The 16,006-nt window shown below is 42.5% G+C and overlaps 1 protein-coding gene across 1 annotated transcript in view; it reads left to right on the top strand.

Annotated features, from left to right (window-relative positions):
- Positions 1 to 16,006, top strand: part of STAB2 (stabilin 2) — an 86,082-nt gene that overhangs the window by 42,708 nt on the left and 27,368 nt on the right. Inside the window, exons 27-39 of the mRNA XM_030469097.1 lie at positions 1,259 to 1,395; positions 1,793 to 1,907; positions 2,813 to 2,890; positions 3,058 to 3,150; positions 3,264 to 3,371; positions 6,099 to 6,230; positions 7,265 to 7,390; positions 8,749 to 8,805; positions 10,027 to 10,122; positions 11,071 to 11,266; positions 12,226 to 12,321; positions 13,240 to 13,285; positions 14,749 to 14,825. Coding sequence (XP_030324957.1) covers positions 1,259 to 1,395; positions 1,793 to 1,907; positions 2,813 to 2,890; positions 3,058 to 3,150; positions 3,264 to 3,371; positions 6,099 to 6,230; positions 7,265 to 7,390; positions 8,749 to 8,805; positions 10,027 to 10,122; positions 11,071 to 11,266; positions 12,226 to 12,321; positions 13,240 to 13,285; positions 14,749 to 14,825 — 1,357 coding nt within the window. The remainder of the gene's footprint in view (positions 1 to 1,258; positions 1,396 to 1,792; positions 1,908 to 2,812; positions 2,891 to 3,057; positions 3,151 to 3,263; positions 3,372 to 6,098; positions 6,231 to 7,264; positions 7,391 to 8,748; positions 8,806 to 10,026; positions 10,123 to 11,070; positions 11,267 to 12,225; positions 12,322 to 13,239; positions 13,286 to 14,748; positions 14,826 to 16,006) is intronic.

The raw sequence follows: 16,006 nt of genomic DNA, 5'->3' as shown, positions 1-16,006 counted from the left end.
GTGGAAAATCAGGGAGCAGATTCTGTATAATCTATTGAGACAGGGATATGGAAATTTCTGCTACACTTCAGAGAAATGGTATTGCTTAAGTTAAATACTGGTGGCTACAAATACGAGCAAAATAGGGAGGTACTTCCATCTGTGTTTTTTTTAACTTCATACTTGGGCAGGAATGTGATGTTTACCACTTTTCATAACTAAATATTTTTCTTGCTGGGCAGGAAGGATGAGAAAGGGAAGTCTGTTGCTATTTCTATATTTAAATATTTGGAAGGTGACAGTAATGATGGCTAGAAAGAAAGATGATCTTAACAGACAAAATCCCCAGCTATTTAAGGGAGCTGATTCCCTTCTTGAATTAAAACCCAGTATGGGTATTGAAGGGCTATCCAAAATAAGTCAGGAAGCCTATCAGCTGCAAAAAGGTAGAATCCAAGCACATATTGCTCCCTCAAGTTTTCAAGTCTCAAAAAAGCACACTGGGGAGGTTGTGACAAGTTTGAAGAACCACACCTGCAGCAAGATCACATTCAAATCTTCTTCTTGTGCATCACAAAAAAATTCCACACACCTGCAAAAAGCCTCTCCAATGGAGGATGTCTTCATCCTTAAGGTAGATGCAAACATATGGAAGATTAATCAGTTCATATTTACTACAGAGCTCACATCCCCTGTCTAAAATTAGAGCTGTCAGCAGCAATCCCCACTGCAGGGACACTCTGAGGGACAGAGATATCCCTTAGATGTCTTGAAAAATCTCAGCCACATTAAATAGTCTTATTCCAAATGGGAACGTGGTGTCATGTGGGTTTCGTATTTCATGGTTCACAACAATTTTATCTATTAAATAGCATGGAGTACCCTGTAAGAGCAGGTTACTCAAAGTTATCACTAACCAGTATTATTTATCACCACAATTTTTTAATTTTTTTTAACATTACAGTGCATAAAACAGAATCTATGAGACAGACTAACTTTTGTGGGAGGCAACTTATGAGTTTCATAATAAGAAAGAGTTTTGACCTAAACGTTTTCTGCCCTTTAAAAGCTGGCAGTCTATTCTGTAAAAAAGACACTCGTTTACCACTTTTGTACAGCTCTAAATGCTTCTGTTCAAGTCATTGCTCAATATAATAGTTTTTCCTTTCCAGGCCAGTCACAAAGCACATCACACACTCCACCTTGCTCAAAAATCCCTGGCTGCTATTTATAGATTGTCCTCAGAAATAATAATTTTACACTCTTTACTTTCATGCAGGAAGCTGAGGTCAACTCAGTGTTGTCCACCGCCTCAAACCTAACTGTCCTTGTGCCTTCTCTTCAAGCAATTGAAAACATGGATGAAGATGAAAAGGCCTTTTGGATGTCAAAGAGTAACATCCCAACTCTACTGAAGTACATTAATGGGCTGGGGGGGCAGTTAATTAATTACTTTCCATTCCAAACAAGACTTTAGTCTGAAGCTTCTAAAGCAAGACAGCTCTTAACATTTTTAAGGGAAGGACACAGGATTCCCCTTCTCATTAAAATGGTATAAATGTCTGTAGCAACTCCACTGAAAACAAAGATGTTATTTCTGTTACATCAGAAATGTTTAAAGGCCAAGCTAAGATCAGAACATAGCTGAACTAGGTATTGTACTAACAATTCCTGCTTTAAGCCATTGTTTTAAACCCAATAAGAGTAATTATTTGGAGAGAGGGAGGGGGAGGAAAAAAAAAAAAAAAAAAAAAAAAAAAAAGAGAGAAAATGTGAAACCTTCAAGCCTTCAAATTCAGTTAATTTCCTTTAGGTATCATGTATTGACAGGAGCTTACAGCTTTGCTGATTTCCAGAATTTATCATCCTCTGACGTGCTGCCAACATCTCTACAGAGCAACTTCCTACAATTGTCTAAAGAAAATGGGGTGAGATGACCTGCAAACCTCTGTGGTACCATACACCAAACCCTGACCATCATTGCTACTGCCTTTTTTGTATTACAAAACCACACAGATAAGATGCATCTGTATTTAAAAAAAACAAAAGACCATGTCATAAAACTAAAGGAATAGATCAATTATATTAGGCCCTCTGGGAGAAACATTAACTTGATTTTCTCCACCACTGTACCTAGCTGAAATTTGTCTACAATATTATTTGTTTAGAATGTCCCAGTAACTGCTGCAAACACCAGACAGCCATAGCTAAACAGAAGCACAGTTCCTGCCTAGAACAGCCTCTATGAACTAGTTTAAGCATCAAGAAAACCCAATAACTGATTTTAGGGAAGTGGGAAGGTAGGAGGAAATGGTGACACTGTGCCCACGTCCACATGTGCAACTTGATAGCCTCAAACCACCCGACAGTAATTTTAATGGTACATAACTACAACTGACAGCCCTTCCCCCTCAGCCTTTTTATTTAGTACTACATGTTCTGAGAGGATTTTCTGGGAATATCTGTGGCATGTGTGAGCACTTCATCCCTGCTAAAGAAGGGAAAAGCTCCCTTTGCCTCACATCCCTGAGGGGAAAAATCACAAAGGGGCTCCATCAGCTCTGTAAGGACACAGGAGCTTGTTCTGCCATGGGGTGAGTGAGCACACTAACCCTGAGTAACCACCCCAGTGTGAGCCACCTCAAGGCTTTGCCCTTCTACACATGGGCACCAAGCAGCACCAAGTCCCAAAGTCACCCCACTGAGCACAGTTCCCTGAGGGCAGGTGTAGCCCCAGGCAAAGATTTTGGGAAGGTATGGAAGTCCACAGCAGGAACCACCAGGAAAACACTGCCAATGCCATGCAAAAGCAAACCCTTTCCTCCTTTTCCAGAACCTCACCCTCGAGGGTGCTCACATCGTTGCAGGGGACATCGCATCCACAAATGGGATCATCCATCTTATTGATAAGGTACATGGCCACATAGGGAGAATATGTTCCTTTGCACTGCAAGCTGTAGAAAATAACAACAAAAAAAGTATCTGCATAGAACACCATTTTCTCCTGCATCTCATCCTTGCAGCTGCTGCCACATCATGTGCACACAAACTGACGTGGGATTTCTTCTCCCTTTTCAGGTTCTGACCCCTTCCCGCAGCACCGTCATGCCGAGGCTGCTGGCCCGCCTAGAGGAAATGCCTGACTACTCTATTTTCAGGGGCTACATTATTGTAAGCTTTCAAATCCTGTTACAAATAGAAGCAGTTCTCTGCTTGGTTTGCATTTGGACTGGTATCAGGCTCTCAGCGCTCATTCTGATTTATTTTTATGTGTTTCACAACAGCAATACAGCCTGGCAAATGAAATAGAAGCTGCAAACACATACACAGTGTTTGCCCCAAAGAATGATGCCATAGAAAATTACCTAAGGGATAAAAAGTCTCCTACTCTGGTATGTATTACTTGTGAGAGTTGTGTTAACAACTCAGTATTTCACCTCAGTTTGAATTGGATGGAGTGAGAGGACACAGAAATAGGAAGAGGGGTTTGTTTTCCAGGAATACAGTAATTTTGGTTTTGTTTTTTACACCAGAAGATGAGGACAGACAGATCCACCTATGTTTTCCTGGCTTGGCAGAAGAGCCTAGCTATTTGTTTTGGGTTTTTTCGTTCTCTAGGTTAAAACCATGCTGACAATATACAAGACCTTTTTTGTAGTTGTTTTGTTTTTTTTTAAAGAAGACAGAACACCAGAAGAAGTACAGAAATCACCAGGAAGAACACTGAAATTAATTTCCTAGGTGAACAAGTTCAGCCCCTGCCATCACTGGCAATCCCATCATTAATAATGCTATAAAATATTCTTACTCTTCCTTAACACTATCCAGATGCTTGCACTGTCCTTCCTTCAGGAATGCTATTGCCCAGCCACTTTCCAGACCATTTCTAATCTCACTTTACAAGCATCATTGCCCAGTCCCAAGGCTCAGAAAAATTTATGATATTTTTGCTGGCTGGGAGAATTGTTTTGGTCAAATCCCACTGCTGCTACTTACTCCCAAGAGCCCTATACTAGGCTCATGCCTGACCTGGACACCAGCTCTTCCCACCAGCACAGACCTGTTCATCCCACCTGCCCTGCCACACTGAGTCCTCAGGCCCAGAGCTAGTTTATATTATTTTGACAGCACACCTCTGGACAGTTCATATCCCTTTATTCTTATGCCAGGAAGATGCTTTAGCTGAAACAAGATTCTGGCATCATGTCCTGACATATTTACAAGGCCAAACAGCCCTCTCAGTCCTGTTGGTCTCCTCCCAAGACAAGCTCCCTGCTTCCTACAACATCCCAGGACCTTTCTACTCACTTGCTCCAGTCTGAAACAGCTTTATCAAATGCATGTATCAGGAGCCACACCTTGCAGAGGAATCTTTGCCTATAGCTTCCTCAATGACACTACTGCTTCCCTGACTCTTCCATAAACACTTAATCTGCCACACTCTGTCTCTACTTTCATGGTCTCCCATGTACAGCCAGGAAGATGAGAGCACAGGGTTCCAGTGACTCATCCCAAAACATTCACTACCAACCAGCAGACTCTCACCAAAAGTCCTGCATGGTCCCTCCCCAGAGGAATTCACGTGTGACCAAGCTACATCTGCTCAAACGACTTCTGAACTCTATTTTACTCAGTTTCATTACAGGGCATCAGCATTCCTACATGACTATCTATGCCAAACTTTGAGAGACACAGAGATAGCTCTAAGACATCAGTCCTGTTGGAGTCAGGTGATACACACATAGTGAGCCTTTTCATTCCCACTCTCTGTTTCTTTTGCCTTTCTTCCACCCTCCCAGTCTTGCCTGGTGTGGCAATCTGGCAACACAAATCAGAAAACAACCGTAAGTTTAAGCCTGCCTAAGCCTCATCCTCTTCATTAAACACCTTGGGAGAACTCAGCTGCAGAGAGAAGCACTCAGCACAGAGCAGAAACCCCATTTCTTGGCCTCTCTGGAAGAAAGGTTTTGTTCTCAGTCTGCTGGTGATCACAAACAGATATGAAAATAGGAGTTAACTTCTCCTGCAAAGCATCCAGGTCAGGAGAATTAAATAGGGTTTGACACTGATGGAGGTCTAGGCTTTAGTAGATTAACTTTACCTTTATGCCTACCTCCTTGCTTGCAAATCTGTAGAAAACAAAGCAAAATGAGTCTCACCTTACAGAAAGTAAGAACCACTTTCTTCACCCTCTATACAACTTTCATAACAACAGGCAACATCACAAATCTTGCCACCTGGGGTTCTTTCATGCTTTCACACACTTTTGAAGGAGCTGAAAAAGTGAGTAGCAGTATGAATGTTCAGAACAAGGAGACAGGAGGCAAGAGGATTTCCCACAAGCACCTTTTATTGCAAAGACATACAGCTGCAGCAGCACTGTATCTGTTGGATGGGCAGCTCATAAATCCTCCAAATGGCCCACCTGCTCTCACAGATACAAATCTCTCACAGACACATCTCCTCCAAGTCAGGAAGAGCTCTGGGAGTCCCTGTTTCAGAAGACTCAAACTCCTGATGAATAGAGAATAATTTCACCACCACAATGAAAAATTAATACGTTCTAGCACACAGAGAATTTTAACACATAGAGAAAATTAACACATAGAGAATTTTTCAGTTAGCAGGTGTAGCTCTAGCAATTTATTGACTGAAGATGACTTTTAAAGTTTAAAGTAAAAAGATCAAAGCTACATACAATTACTGTAAATATTCATGTATTGGTTATTCAGGGATTCCAAAAAGAAGAGGAAATGGTTATAGGATTATAAAAGTATTTATGAATATGCAGCTTTTGGTATTAAATGAATTCATGAAGTTGTAAAGAGTCATCTAACCTCTCCCTGAATCTCCTAGCTAGTACTGTACATGAGATACCACTGGACACAAATAAAACTCGGTCCCACCTCTCCAATAGCCTTTCATCCCCTGCTGTCAAGAAAAGCTTCATTATGATAGTAATGTAGGGTCCCCATGGTAAGAAATATGAAACAACATGTCAGCCGGAGAAGCTTTGCCTTAAATGTAGGAAATCTATGTTTGGTTCATACCCCACAGGAAAAACGATCCCAAAGAACTTTCTGTGCTTTATGTAACTGAATTTAGTCGGGTGTTTGCAGGATGAAGACCACATCCGCTACCATGTTCTGGTGGATGAGAAGCTCCTGAAGAATGACCTGCACAATGGGATGCACAGGGAGACCATGCTGGGGTTCTCCTACCAGGTTGGGTTCTTCCTCCACAACGGCCAGGTACTGCTGCCTGTACTTGCTCAGAGAAACAGGTTTCCTGATTTATACAAATACAGCTTCAACTTTAAACTAACAGTCAAAGAGAGCTGTCCACCCCATGTTAGTTTCTGGGACTAAATAAGATAAAACATGTCACTGAAATGCAATGTCTCCCTCAGACATTCTTATTCCTTGGAAGGGATCTTGGATTGAACTTTATTTTGGTTATGCTGTTCCCATTTAGCATTGCATTTTAAAAGCTACTGTTGTGGACATGCATTCCTGGTAGCTACAAGCCTGCATCACAAATCAGTTATTAACCTGACTTATAAGAGCTAATAGAAGCCTGCCTTCAATTATACAATACAAATTCTATTTTCTGTGTATTTACTCCTCTCAAAACACTTGGCAACAAATATGAACTGCCCTTCAACACCATTCATGGGAAAAATCAGGCATAGAAAAATTAAGCCACAGACCTCGTTCTGCAGCAGAGCCAGGAAGGAAATTTTGTCCTTCTCTGTCCCAGAGATCTCTCCAGGCATAGGCAAAGGAGGACAGAAAGCTCCTCACTGCAGCAGTTTCAGACCTGCTGCTTACTCTGCCCACAGCACAACCTTGGAAGAATCAGCAGCTCATGGTGCTGGTGAGGGCACAATGGGAGTTCAGGGTAGCAATGAGATGATGAAAAGTCCTCCTTGAACAAGCAACTGTTGGGAGCTTATCATCCTCCACAAACAGCAAACCCAGCTCTTGGCTTGCTTTAGGCTCCTTCTTCAGAACCTTAACACCCCATGATGGAAAAAGCTGCTCTGCCAAATCCTATTGCTTTGAATCTTAAACAAGCTGCACATCTTCAAATGCCCTCCAGTACCCTGGAGCTCTTAAATGTAGCAAAACTGGGGTGGGAACAAGCATTTGCAGTCCATGATGTTCTTCAGTGTTCCTCAAGTGAGGCCTGATCATTGCTCCCTCTTTGACCCACTACTGCTGCAGTTACCACAGAGCTACAGAACAGCTCTGCTGCTTTCTAACTGATTGCATTTCTTTTGCAGCTCTTCGTAAACGATGCCCCTATAAGCTATGCAAATGTTGCAACAGACAAAGGAATTATTCATGGTTTGGGAAAAGTCCTGGAAATCCAGAAGAACAGATGCGATATCAATGACACCGTGATCACTGTAAGTGGTTCTCTTACCAAGAGAAGTGGATCCCCATCAGAGAGATCTGTAACCAAACACAGCTAAAATGTACAGGATGTGTGACACTATTTCCCAGTAGGAACGCATGCATTTCCCACAAAGGATAATCCTACCACTTTTAGCACCTATTAAGACTGCTTTGATCCTGCAATCAGTGTACTGACAGCCTAGATAAAATAGAATTAGAGTAGCACAGGAGTAAGCAATTCCTGAACTTCAGTTTTCAGAAAATAATAGTTATGGTCTCTTCTAAAACACCTTCTTAGCCAGGCCACTTGTTTATAAAGTAAGCAAGTTTTAAAAAAAAACAACTAGAAAATATTTTCAGTAAGGAAAAATGCTCCTATTTAGTCCTGGTATAGATTACCACTGCACATACACATTCATTCCTTGTGCCTCTTAGTAAACCATTCTCCCTCTTTTGTCCCTTTTATACACAAAATACAAGTGGGATGTGGTTTCATCAAAGTGACAGAGAAAGTTTTCCTTTGTCTTCTCTCCTGCATGAGTCATATAGAACAGGGAACAGGCAGGTACCTCCTGTCTTTTATGGAGCACACAACAAACCACACAAGGCAAAGTGAGACTTGTGCTTCAGTGAAAGTAAATGTAACAGATACGAACTTTTGCAGCTTAGTTATTTTCTTTGAGATATAGTCCCGTATTTGAGTGTATTTCACTCAAGGCTTCCCCCCAGCTTTGCTCTGCCAGGTACTAACCAGGTTTCATACACAGTACTTTGTTTCCCCGTGGAAAATTATTTTCCCCACTATGCTAAAACACAGCAACATACTTAAACATTGATTTAAGCCTTATTAATCTGAGCACATATTTAGCTAAACAGGAATACTATTAAGCATTTTATAATAGGTACAACATGTACCTAGGCCTTTTGCAGAAAGTGGCCTTAAATAGGCAAATAAGTAACACACGCTTACGGTATAGGACACATACACCATGAGGTTTTAATTTCCAAGCTGCTGTTGCCCTTGTGCCACAGGCAAACTATGTCCAAGCTCAGGATTTGGGCTTTCAAATGGGTTGGCTTTGGGGAAGCATTGCTTTAGAGGAGCAAACCAAAACAGCCACAAGAACTTTTCTTCTTCCCCTTGGAAGAAGGCTTCCCCTAGAGGGTCTCCACAGTCCATCAGGTGGAGATGGTCTTTACTTGCTGAGCAGTCCTGCTTCCCTCACTGCCTTTACCAGAAGGATTATCCTGACTGTGCACCCTGAGGGCCAGATTTAGAAATAGAGCTGGAAATCGTGCCTTTTCTATTAAACAACCCATCTGCAGCTCTTTACAGTCTGTTAAATACCTTCGATTTGTGTTTCTAAAGGAAAAGTGCAGAATTTGTTCACAGCCATCAAGTTGTCCTCCAGGAACAAAAGAAATAGTAAGTAGTTTATCATCAATGCTACTTTATTTTTTTAATAAAAACTGAGCATAGATTTATTCAATTCTGCTTTTAATATAATTGCCTCATTTTCAACAAAAGTTATTGTAATTACTCCAGCCTGCTACATACATTACTTACAGTCAGTAGACTCATTCCACCCTGAGAGGAAGACAGCAGAGTCAAGGGCAGCTTAAAAGTAGTTTTAGCTTGAAAGAGCAGTTTCTAGTGTGCATTCAGACAGCAGAAGACTCTTGAAACTGCAAAGGTCACATCTACCATGCAAAATTGAAGGAACTGAATGTAGTATGCAAAATGCTTGCTATAGAAGGAATTACAAAAGCAGTTTTTAGCTCTGAAAATCAGAGGTATACTGAAAGGCAAACCAAACTGTCTCCAGCAATGTGCTGTGAGTTATGGTCACAGGGAGACTTGGAGACTATAAAGACTTTGGGTGCCCAAGTCCAGTGCATGAGAACTGCAGAACTTCAGCAGTCCTTGTCTATAACAATAAAATCTAGATTTTCTTGGCATCTGAATTTCTCTGGGAAAGTCCCTCTGTTTGGGTTAGCATATTTTCCTTTATATTTTTTTGTTTTAAAATTATTTTTGCCAGTAAAGATTGTTCCAGAGCAGATCAAGTCACATCCATCCCATCAAAGTAATTGGCTGAAATGCTCATGAGTGAAACTCAAAAACATTAACATTCCCGTGACAATAAGCAGCTGGTTGGATGCTTAGCTCAGTCTCCTAACAAGTGTCCAATGACACCATCAAGTCATCTTCGGCAAGCAATCTTTCCCAGTTGTGTTCAGGCCTAGAAGATAAAGTTTCACCAACTGATTTTTTCAGAGCTTTGGCTCTCAGTTTTCCAAGAAGAATTAGGAAGAACAGGGAATGTGTCAGGGAAAAAAGAAAACATTTGTCAAACTTCAGGAAAAAATAATTTTGAGTTCTGAGCAAAGGCAGTATTCAACACACCTTTAAAGTATCACAGAGCACTGAGCTAAATTAATCATTTTTGTTAGAAAAAAAAAATCACTTAGCTAATTAATTTTCATTTGTAAAAGTATTTCCTTCATTTTCACTATGGATCTGTGAGTCAGTGTTCACCGTGCATAAAGTTCACATTCCATTTTTTTAAAACAATATATAAAATAATAAATAAGTAGCAAATCAATAATACTCAGAAGTGGAGCCATTTCTCCAATTTGCATTCAGGCAGGGGAGAAAAAATACTGTGTCCTCTCGGAAAACAACATGAGAACGTACACCATCCAGATTGGGTGCCAGCCAAAGTGTGCCAAAACCATCATTGTGAGTACACCATTTCTGTCACTGTAAGAGCCTCGAGCCCCCACTTTCTTCACCAATTCCTAACGCCCTGCTAAATATACACAGCATGTTAAGGTGATCCCTGACAATATATTTGTAGGCTTGGAAGGAGACTTGGAAGGTTAAAGGCTGCTGATGGCTGGGAAGGGCTGGGAGCTGATGTGGTGCAGAGGGAGAACGGGTCCAGGAAGGGTAACCCCATGCTTGCCCCTAGCACTGCAGTCCATCTTTCCCCATGGTGCTGGAGGGCACTTGGGTCCCAGAAGGACTTTGAACCATAGAATTATCAGGGTTGGAAGGGACCTTAAAGATCATCCAGTTCTAACCCCTCTGCCATGGGCAGGGACAACTCCCACTATATCAGGTTGCTCAGAGCCCTGTCCAGCCTGGCCTTAAAAATTTCCAAGGATGGGGCTTCCACCGCCTCTCTGGGCGACCTGTTCCAGTGTCTCACCTCCCTCATGGTGAAGAACTTCTTACTAATATCTAATCTAAATCTACCCTCCTCTAGTTTGAATCCATTCCCCCCAGTCCTGTCACTATCTGACAGCCTATAAAGTCCCTCACCAGCTTTCCTGTAGGGCCCCTTCAGATACTGGAAGGCTACAATAAGGTCTCCTCAGAGCCTTCTCCTCTCCAAATGGAATAACTCCAGCTCTCTCAGTCCGTCCTCACAGGAGAGGTGCTCCAGCCCTCTGATCATCCTCGTGGCCCTTCTCTGGACACGCTCCAGCACATCCATATCTTTCTTTTAAAAAACCTTGAGGTGGGAGCCTAAGGCCTGCACAGTAAGGAGTGTGGCCAGAGACACTAAAAACCCAGAGCCATAGCTGACCTCCACCCCTTTGCAGTCCTGAGAGGTGATGCCCAGCACCCACCTGCTCGCTGCCCAGATCCCGACCTCTCAGTGCAGCATTTCTTGGTTTCCAGACTAGGGAGTGCTGCGCGGGTTTCTTCGGGCAGCAGTGCCAGCCCTGCCCAGGGAAAGCGGGGAACGCCTGCTTCGGGAATGGCGTCTGCCTGGATGGCACCAACGGGACAGGGGCCTGCGAGTGCGGAGAGGGGTTTGTCGGCACGGCCTGCGAAAGCTGCGTCGAAGGCAAATACGGCCGCAACTGTGATCAAGGTACTGAGCAACCCCAGGCTGCACAGGCTCCTTCACTGGGCTTGTCAAAACCTCCTCCCTAGATCTTCTAATCACATCCATTCTAGAGCCTGGAAAAGCACATCACTTTCAGGGTAATAAGCCAATCTGCAAATCTGCCTGAAAGTCCTAAAAAGACAAAGTCTTAACCCCTTTTTCCCCCCTGTTACTGTATTTTCTCTCTACTCCCTTGTTTGAAGATGCTGCCTCCTACTCTGGCCCACCACAGGCTCAGAACAGCATCCAGTGAGAAAAATCCCCTTCAGCACTGCTTTTTCAGCAATCATCATCATAGAATCATCATAGAATTGGCTGGGTTGGAAGGGACCTCAGAGATCATCAAGTCCAACCCTTGATCCACTACCGCTGCAGTTACCAGACCATGGCACTGAGTGCCACATCCAGTCTCTTTTTAAATATCTCCAGGGACGGAGAATCCACTACTTCCCTGGGCAGCCCATTCCAATGCCTGATCACCCTCTCTGTAAAGAAATTCTTTCTAATATCTAACCTAAACTTCCCCTGGCACAACTTAAGACCGCGCCCTCGTCTTGTGGGAGAAGAGAAAAGAGAGTCCTCTGGGAAAAGAGACCAACCCCCACCTGGCTATCCCCTCCTTTCAGGGAGTTGTAGAGAGTGATGAGGTCTCCCCTGAGCCGCCTCTTCTTCAGGCTGAGATGCTTTGCCATTAAAATACGGTTTCAGCCCCTGTACTTGGGAACAGAGGAAAGATAAGCATAGTTTGAATTTAGATTTATCCTGTAGGTAAGAAGCCAATAGGCACAACACAAAGGATTTCTTGAAACATCCTAGAGCAAAAGGTGGCCTCAGCAGAAGACACCTGGGCCATATCTCCTGCCCTTCCTTCCCCTCAGTGCCTGCTGTGCCCCCCAGTGCTGCCCTGCCCGGGGACAGAGCTTTCCTCCCATTTCTTCTTGCAGTGTGCACGTGTGTCCATGGGAAATGCAGCAGCGGGATCGATGGGGATGGCTCCTGTGAATGTGATGTTGGCTGGAGAGGGGTGACCTGTGAGACTGGTGAGCATCCCTTTCCTTCATTTTTTTCTGGGGCAAGGAGTGAGCGTTTAAGGAAACGCCAGAACTACAGTCCTGTAGTTCCCAGTGCATCACCAGATACCCAGAAGCTTCCCACGTGCAGAGAGACACGGGGGCCTCTCTGGTGCTATGACAGTACCCTAATTAATAGAGAGACAGCTGAAATGCCACTCATGAGACTTAAATGCCTTACTTAGCCAGTTCTTTGCTTGTGCTACCCTGTGTCTGTCCCAGAAGAATACCCCATTTGTTAAGACTATTGGTATTTTGCAGAGTAGTCACCTAGCTCATTTTGATCCTCAGATCAAAAGCCTCTCAAGGGTTTCAATAAGTTGATTTATCTATACAGCACTGGACACTAATTTTTGCTAATACAGTAATAAAATATCAAATCATTTTGTGTTAGTTTAATACAGCTCTTGTATCCCATTAAATGAGGATGCAACAATTAAAATGCATTAAATAACTTTCAGAACTAGGTCTAATAATATAAAACAAATAATAGTATAAGCACATTAAAAATAGCATTCAACAATAGTTTTAAATTTGCTCAGGGAGAAATAGTAATGAAATTAACTTCATAGTTAGAGTTGCTATAGTTGCTATATCTGAGTAAATTTCAGTTCTATTGGAAATCCTACACTTGTATCATTAAGCTAATAATATGCAAATATCACCAAACTAAATACAGGTAAATGTCAACAAGTGAAATGTTTTCCTGGTGATATGTTGACATGCCACTTCCTCACACCTGAATTTAAGAAATATGAGCTGATTTATTCATCCAGAGAGCACAGTTGTCTGGGGCAGAGCTCAGACCCCAAGAAGACTGGGAAATTAGAAGGATGGTGACCTAAATGGTTCTTATCCCTGTTTCTTTTTTATTTTTCCTTCCTGCAGAAATCAAAGATGATGCATGTAACACCTCATGCCATACCAGTGCTAAGTATGTATGAAATCCACTTATTGGGAGAAAAAGGGGATCTCTTGAAAGGCAAAAAGTGCAGTCTGTTTTGGCTCTTTATGAAGACTTCTCAGCAGCATAGATAACACTCATGTTTTCTGCCACAGAGATAAGGAGCACTGTTAATATAACATATTCAGCTATGAGCCCAGAAAGTTTAAAATGTGCATGTTAATAGAGGAAGCAAGTGGGATTTTGGGGGGGGGGGGGGGAAAGGGAATAAAAAACCAACACCACCAACACCATGAGACATCCTACTATGCAGTATACAAAGAAATGAAGCCTGCAGCACTAAAGAGAACAGGAGGCCAGGACAAAACTGATAAAAGGTGGGTTTCTGAGGTGGGCTTTATCTGTTCCTTCTATTCGCTCCATCAGCCACCACACATCTTACTCACAAATGCCATGTTGCATTGACAAGAAACAGCTGTCCTCTTCACATTAAAATATAAAGGGAAAAAAAATTCTCTCAGCAGTCCAGCACCAATTCTGGGACATTAACCACTTTTCAAAGGAGCGAATCACCCCCACTGAGCCATTTACTGAAGTGCACCCACCCCTCATCATTGATCAGTCAGCAAGAGATTCACATGACCCAAGACATTTAAAAAACAAGGAAAGGTGACTGGAAAGACTTCTCATTTTCAGGCAGAGCTTTTCTGTAGGAGCAGAGAAACCAGGGGGGAAAATTACCATTTTCCCAGACGTGGGTCATTCTCTCCTTCATGTGCTTGTGAACTGCAGTTTACTACAGTGATATTTACTCTGCTCTCAGATTTGCTCAGTGGGATGCCAAGCATGCTGGCATCAAGACTGTGCTCCTGAGAGGAGAAGCATAGAGCCTTTTCTCTTGAGCCTTACTCATCCACTGCCATACCCCTGTGGGTACATGGAATATGTGCAGACATGGCAGGAGTGAGAGGGAAGGATGGAATTGTGCTGGCTGTCTTGTGACATTGCCCCTGGTTGATACCAGGGAGCAATCCCTGTGGTATATAGAGCTCATGGGGCATTAAACCCACACTTGCACAAAGAACAAACTGTCTAAAACACCCACATGTGAACTTAGGGGACTCCAACACCTGATTCCCACCCCTGTGCATCTGTTTTATGCTGTCCCTGAATAAACTGCATGAACAGGAAGAAAAAATTGTGCACAATATTTGGATGAGCAGGCATGCAACTTCTGGAGTTCTGAATGAGAAAACTTGATGACCAAAGCGTACATTTTTAATACTTAAAAGGATACATCCTAAATTCATTTGAGGACCCTGATCCAACTGGCTTTATTTATATGGCTGTAACTACATCGTAGCACATTATTAAGTGCCTTGTAATTTCTGTGACATTACCTTCCAAACATGCATGAAAACAAGGGCTGTACAGATGAGTATTTTTTTTCTTATTTTTTTTTAATGTCATAACCCTTTTTTCTACTTCTTTAGCTGCCTTCTTCTATCAAATGGCACTGCCTATTGCAAGTGTGCAGCTGGGTTTGAGGGGAACGGGACATTCTGCACAGGCAAGTGGACTTTTTTCTTCCTTTTAGAAAAGAAAAAAACACACTTGAGGCATTCTGGTCACAGTGGAGCTGGTGAGAGAGATCAGCACTCCCCTCTGCACTAGTTAAAAAGAAGGAATTGCTGCCAGTTTTCTCAAAATTAATAAGAGCTCAACAGGTGCAGAGTCATAGCAAACAAAGGGCTCAAAATCTCCAAGCTGCAAGGCATTGTGCTAAGGGAGACCAGACAAAAAGGGAACATGCTGTGCACAACCCAGGCCCCATTGTTTGCAGAGTAATGAAACATGGATCATGACTTTTAATCCTTTTCCCATCAAAGCTCAGCAAAGAGAGGCCAATTCAGGGTACAATAGCACTTCCAGCTATTGGAAAATGTTTAGCTCTACCATTTCCTCAGCTTTCTGAATTTGCACAGATTTCTGGTAAAATCAACACCTTCAGGCTAGAGAGAGCTGAGAGACCCTCAGACAGGGGCAGAAGCAGCTAAACCCTCCAAGAGTCTGGGATATCCAGGAGTTATGAAATAGATTGCTTCTGGCTACAGTAATTGTAATTAATTTTACAGTTGTTTTACTTAATCTGTAACTGATTAAAATACTAATTCTCTCAAGAACAGAAACATGTTTGTCTACTTACAATGGCTGGCAGGGTCCTAATCTAAGATGTTAGCACTCTTACTCTGGCTGCTTTCATTTTCTCCTCTAGCACAAATCAAACAAATCCATTTTCACAGAATCATCATAGAATGGCATAGGTTGGAAGGGACCTTAGAGATCATCTACTCCAACCTCCCTGCCGTGGGCCAGGACTTAATCTGCTAGAGGGAAACTGCCTATGTGTAGGAAGAGCTGGGTGACACAGGGGACCCGTAGTGAGTCTGCACTCATCCTTATTTCCTATGTTTAAAAAACATATGGGTGTGGTGCTTAGGAACGCAGTTTAAGCACTGGACCTGGAAGTTAGGCTAATGGTTGGTAGACTCAGGTAATAGTTGGACTCAATGACCTTCAAGGTCTTTTCCAACCAGACAAGTTTTGTAATTTATTCCCTTATACAGAATTCCCAGGCAAAACCAGAGTCAGGATAAATCATCTCCCCAGTTTGGATGTTACAGCTGCTGAAACAGCAATCTGGGGTCATTTGAGGCCAAAAATGAAACAATGTTTGGGCTTCTTTGATTC

Source organism: Calypte anna, chromosome 1, assembly GCF_003957555.1.
Source record: "Calypte anna isolate BGI_N300 chromosome 1, bCalAnn1_v1.p, whole genome shotgun sequence".
Lineage (NCBI taxonomy): Eukaryota > Metazoa > Chordata > Aves > Apodiformes > Trochilidae > Calypte > Calypte anna.
The sequence above is the reverse complement of the archived record's forward strand: the minus strand, read 5'-3'. Positions and strand labels throughout refer to the sequence as shown.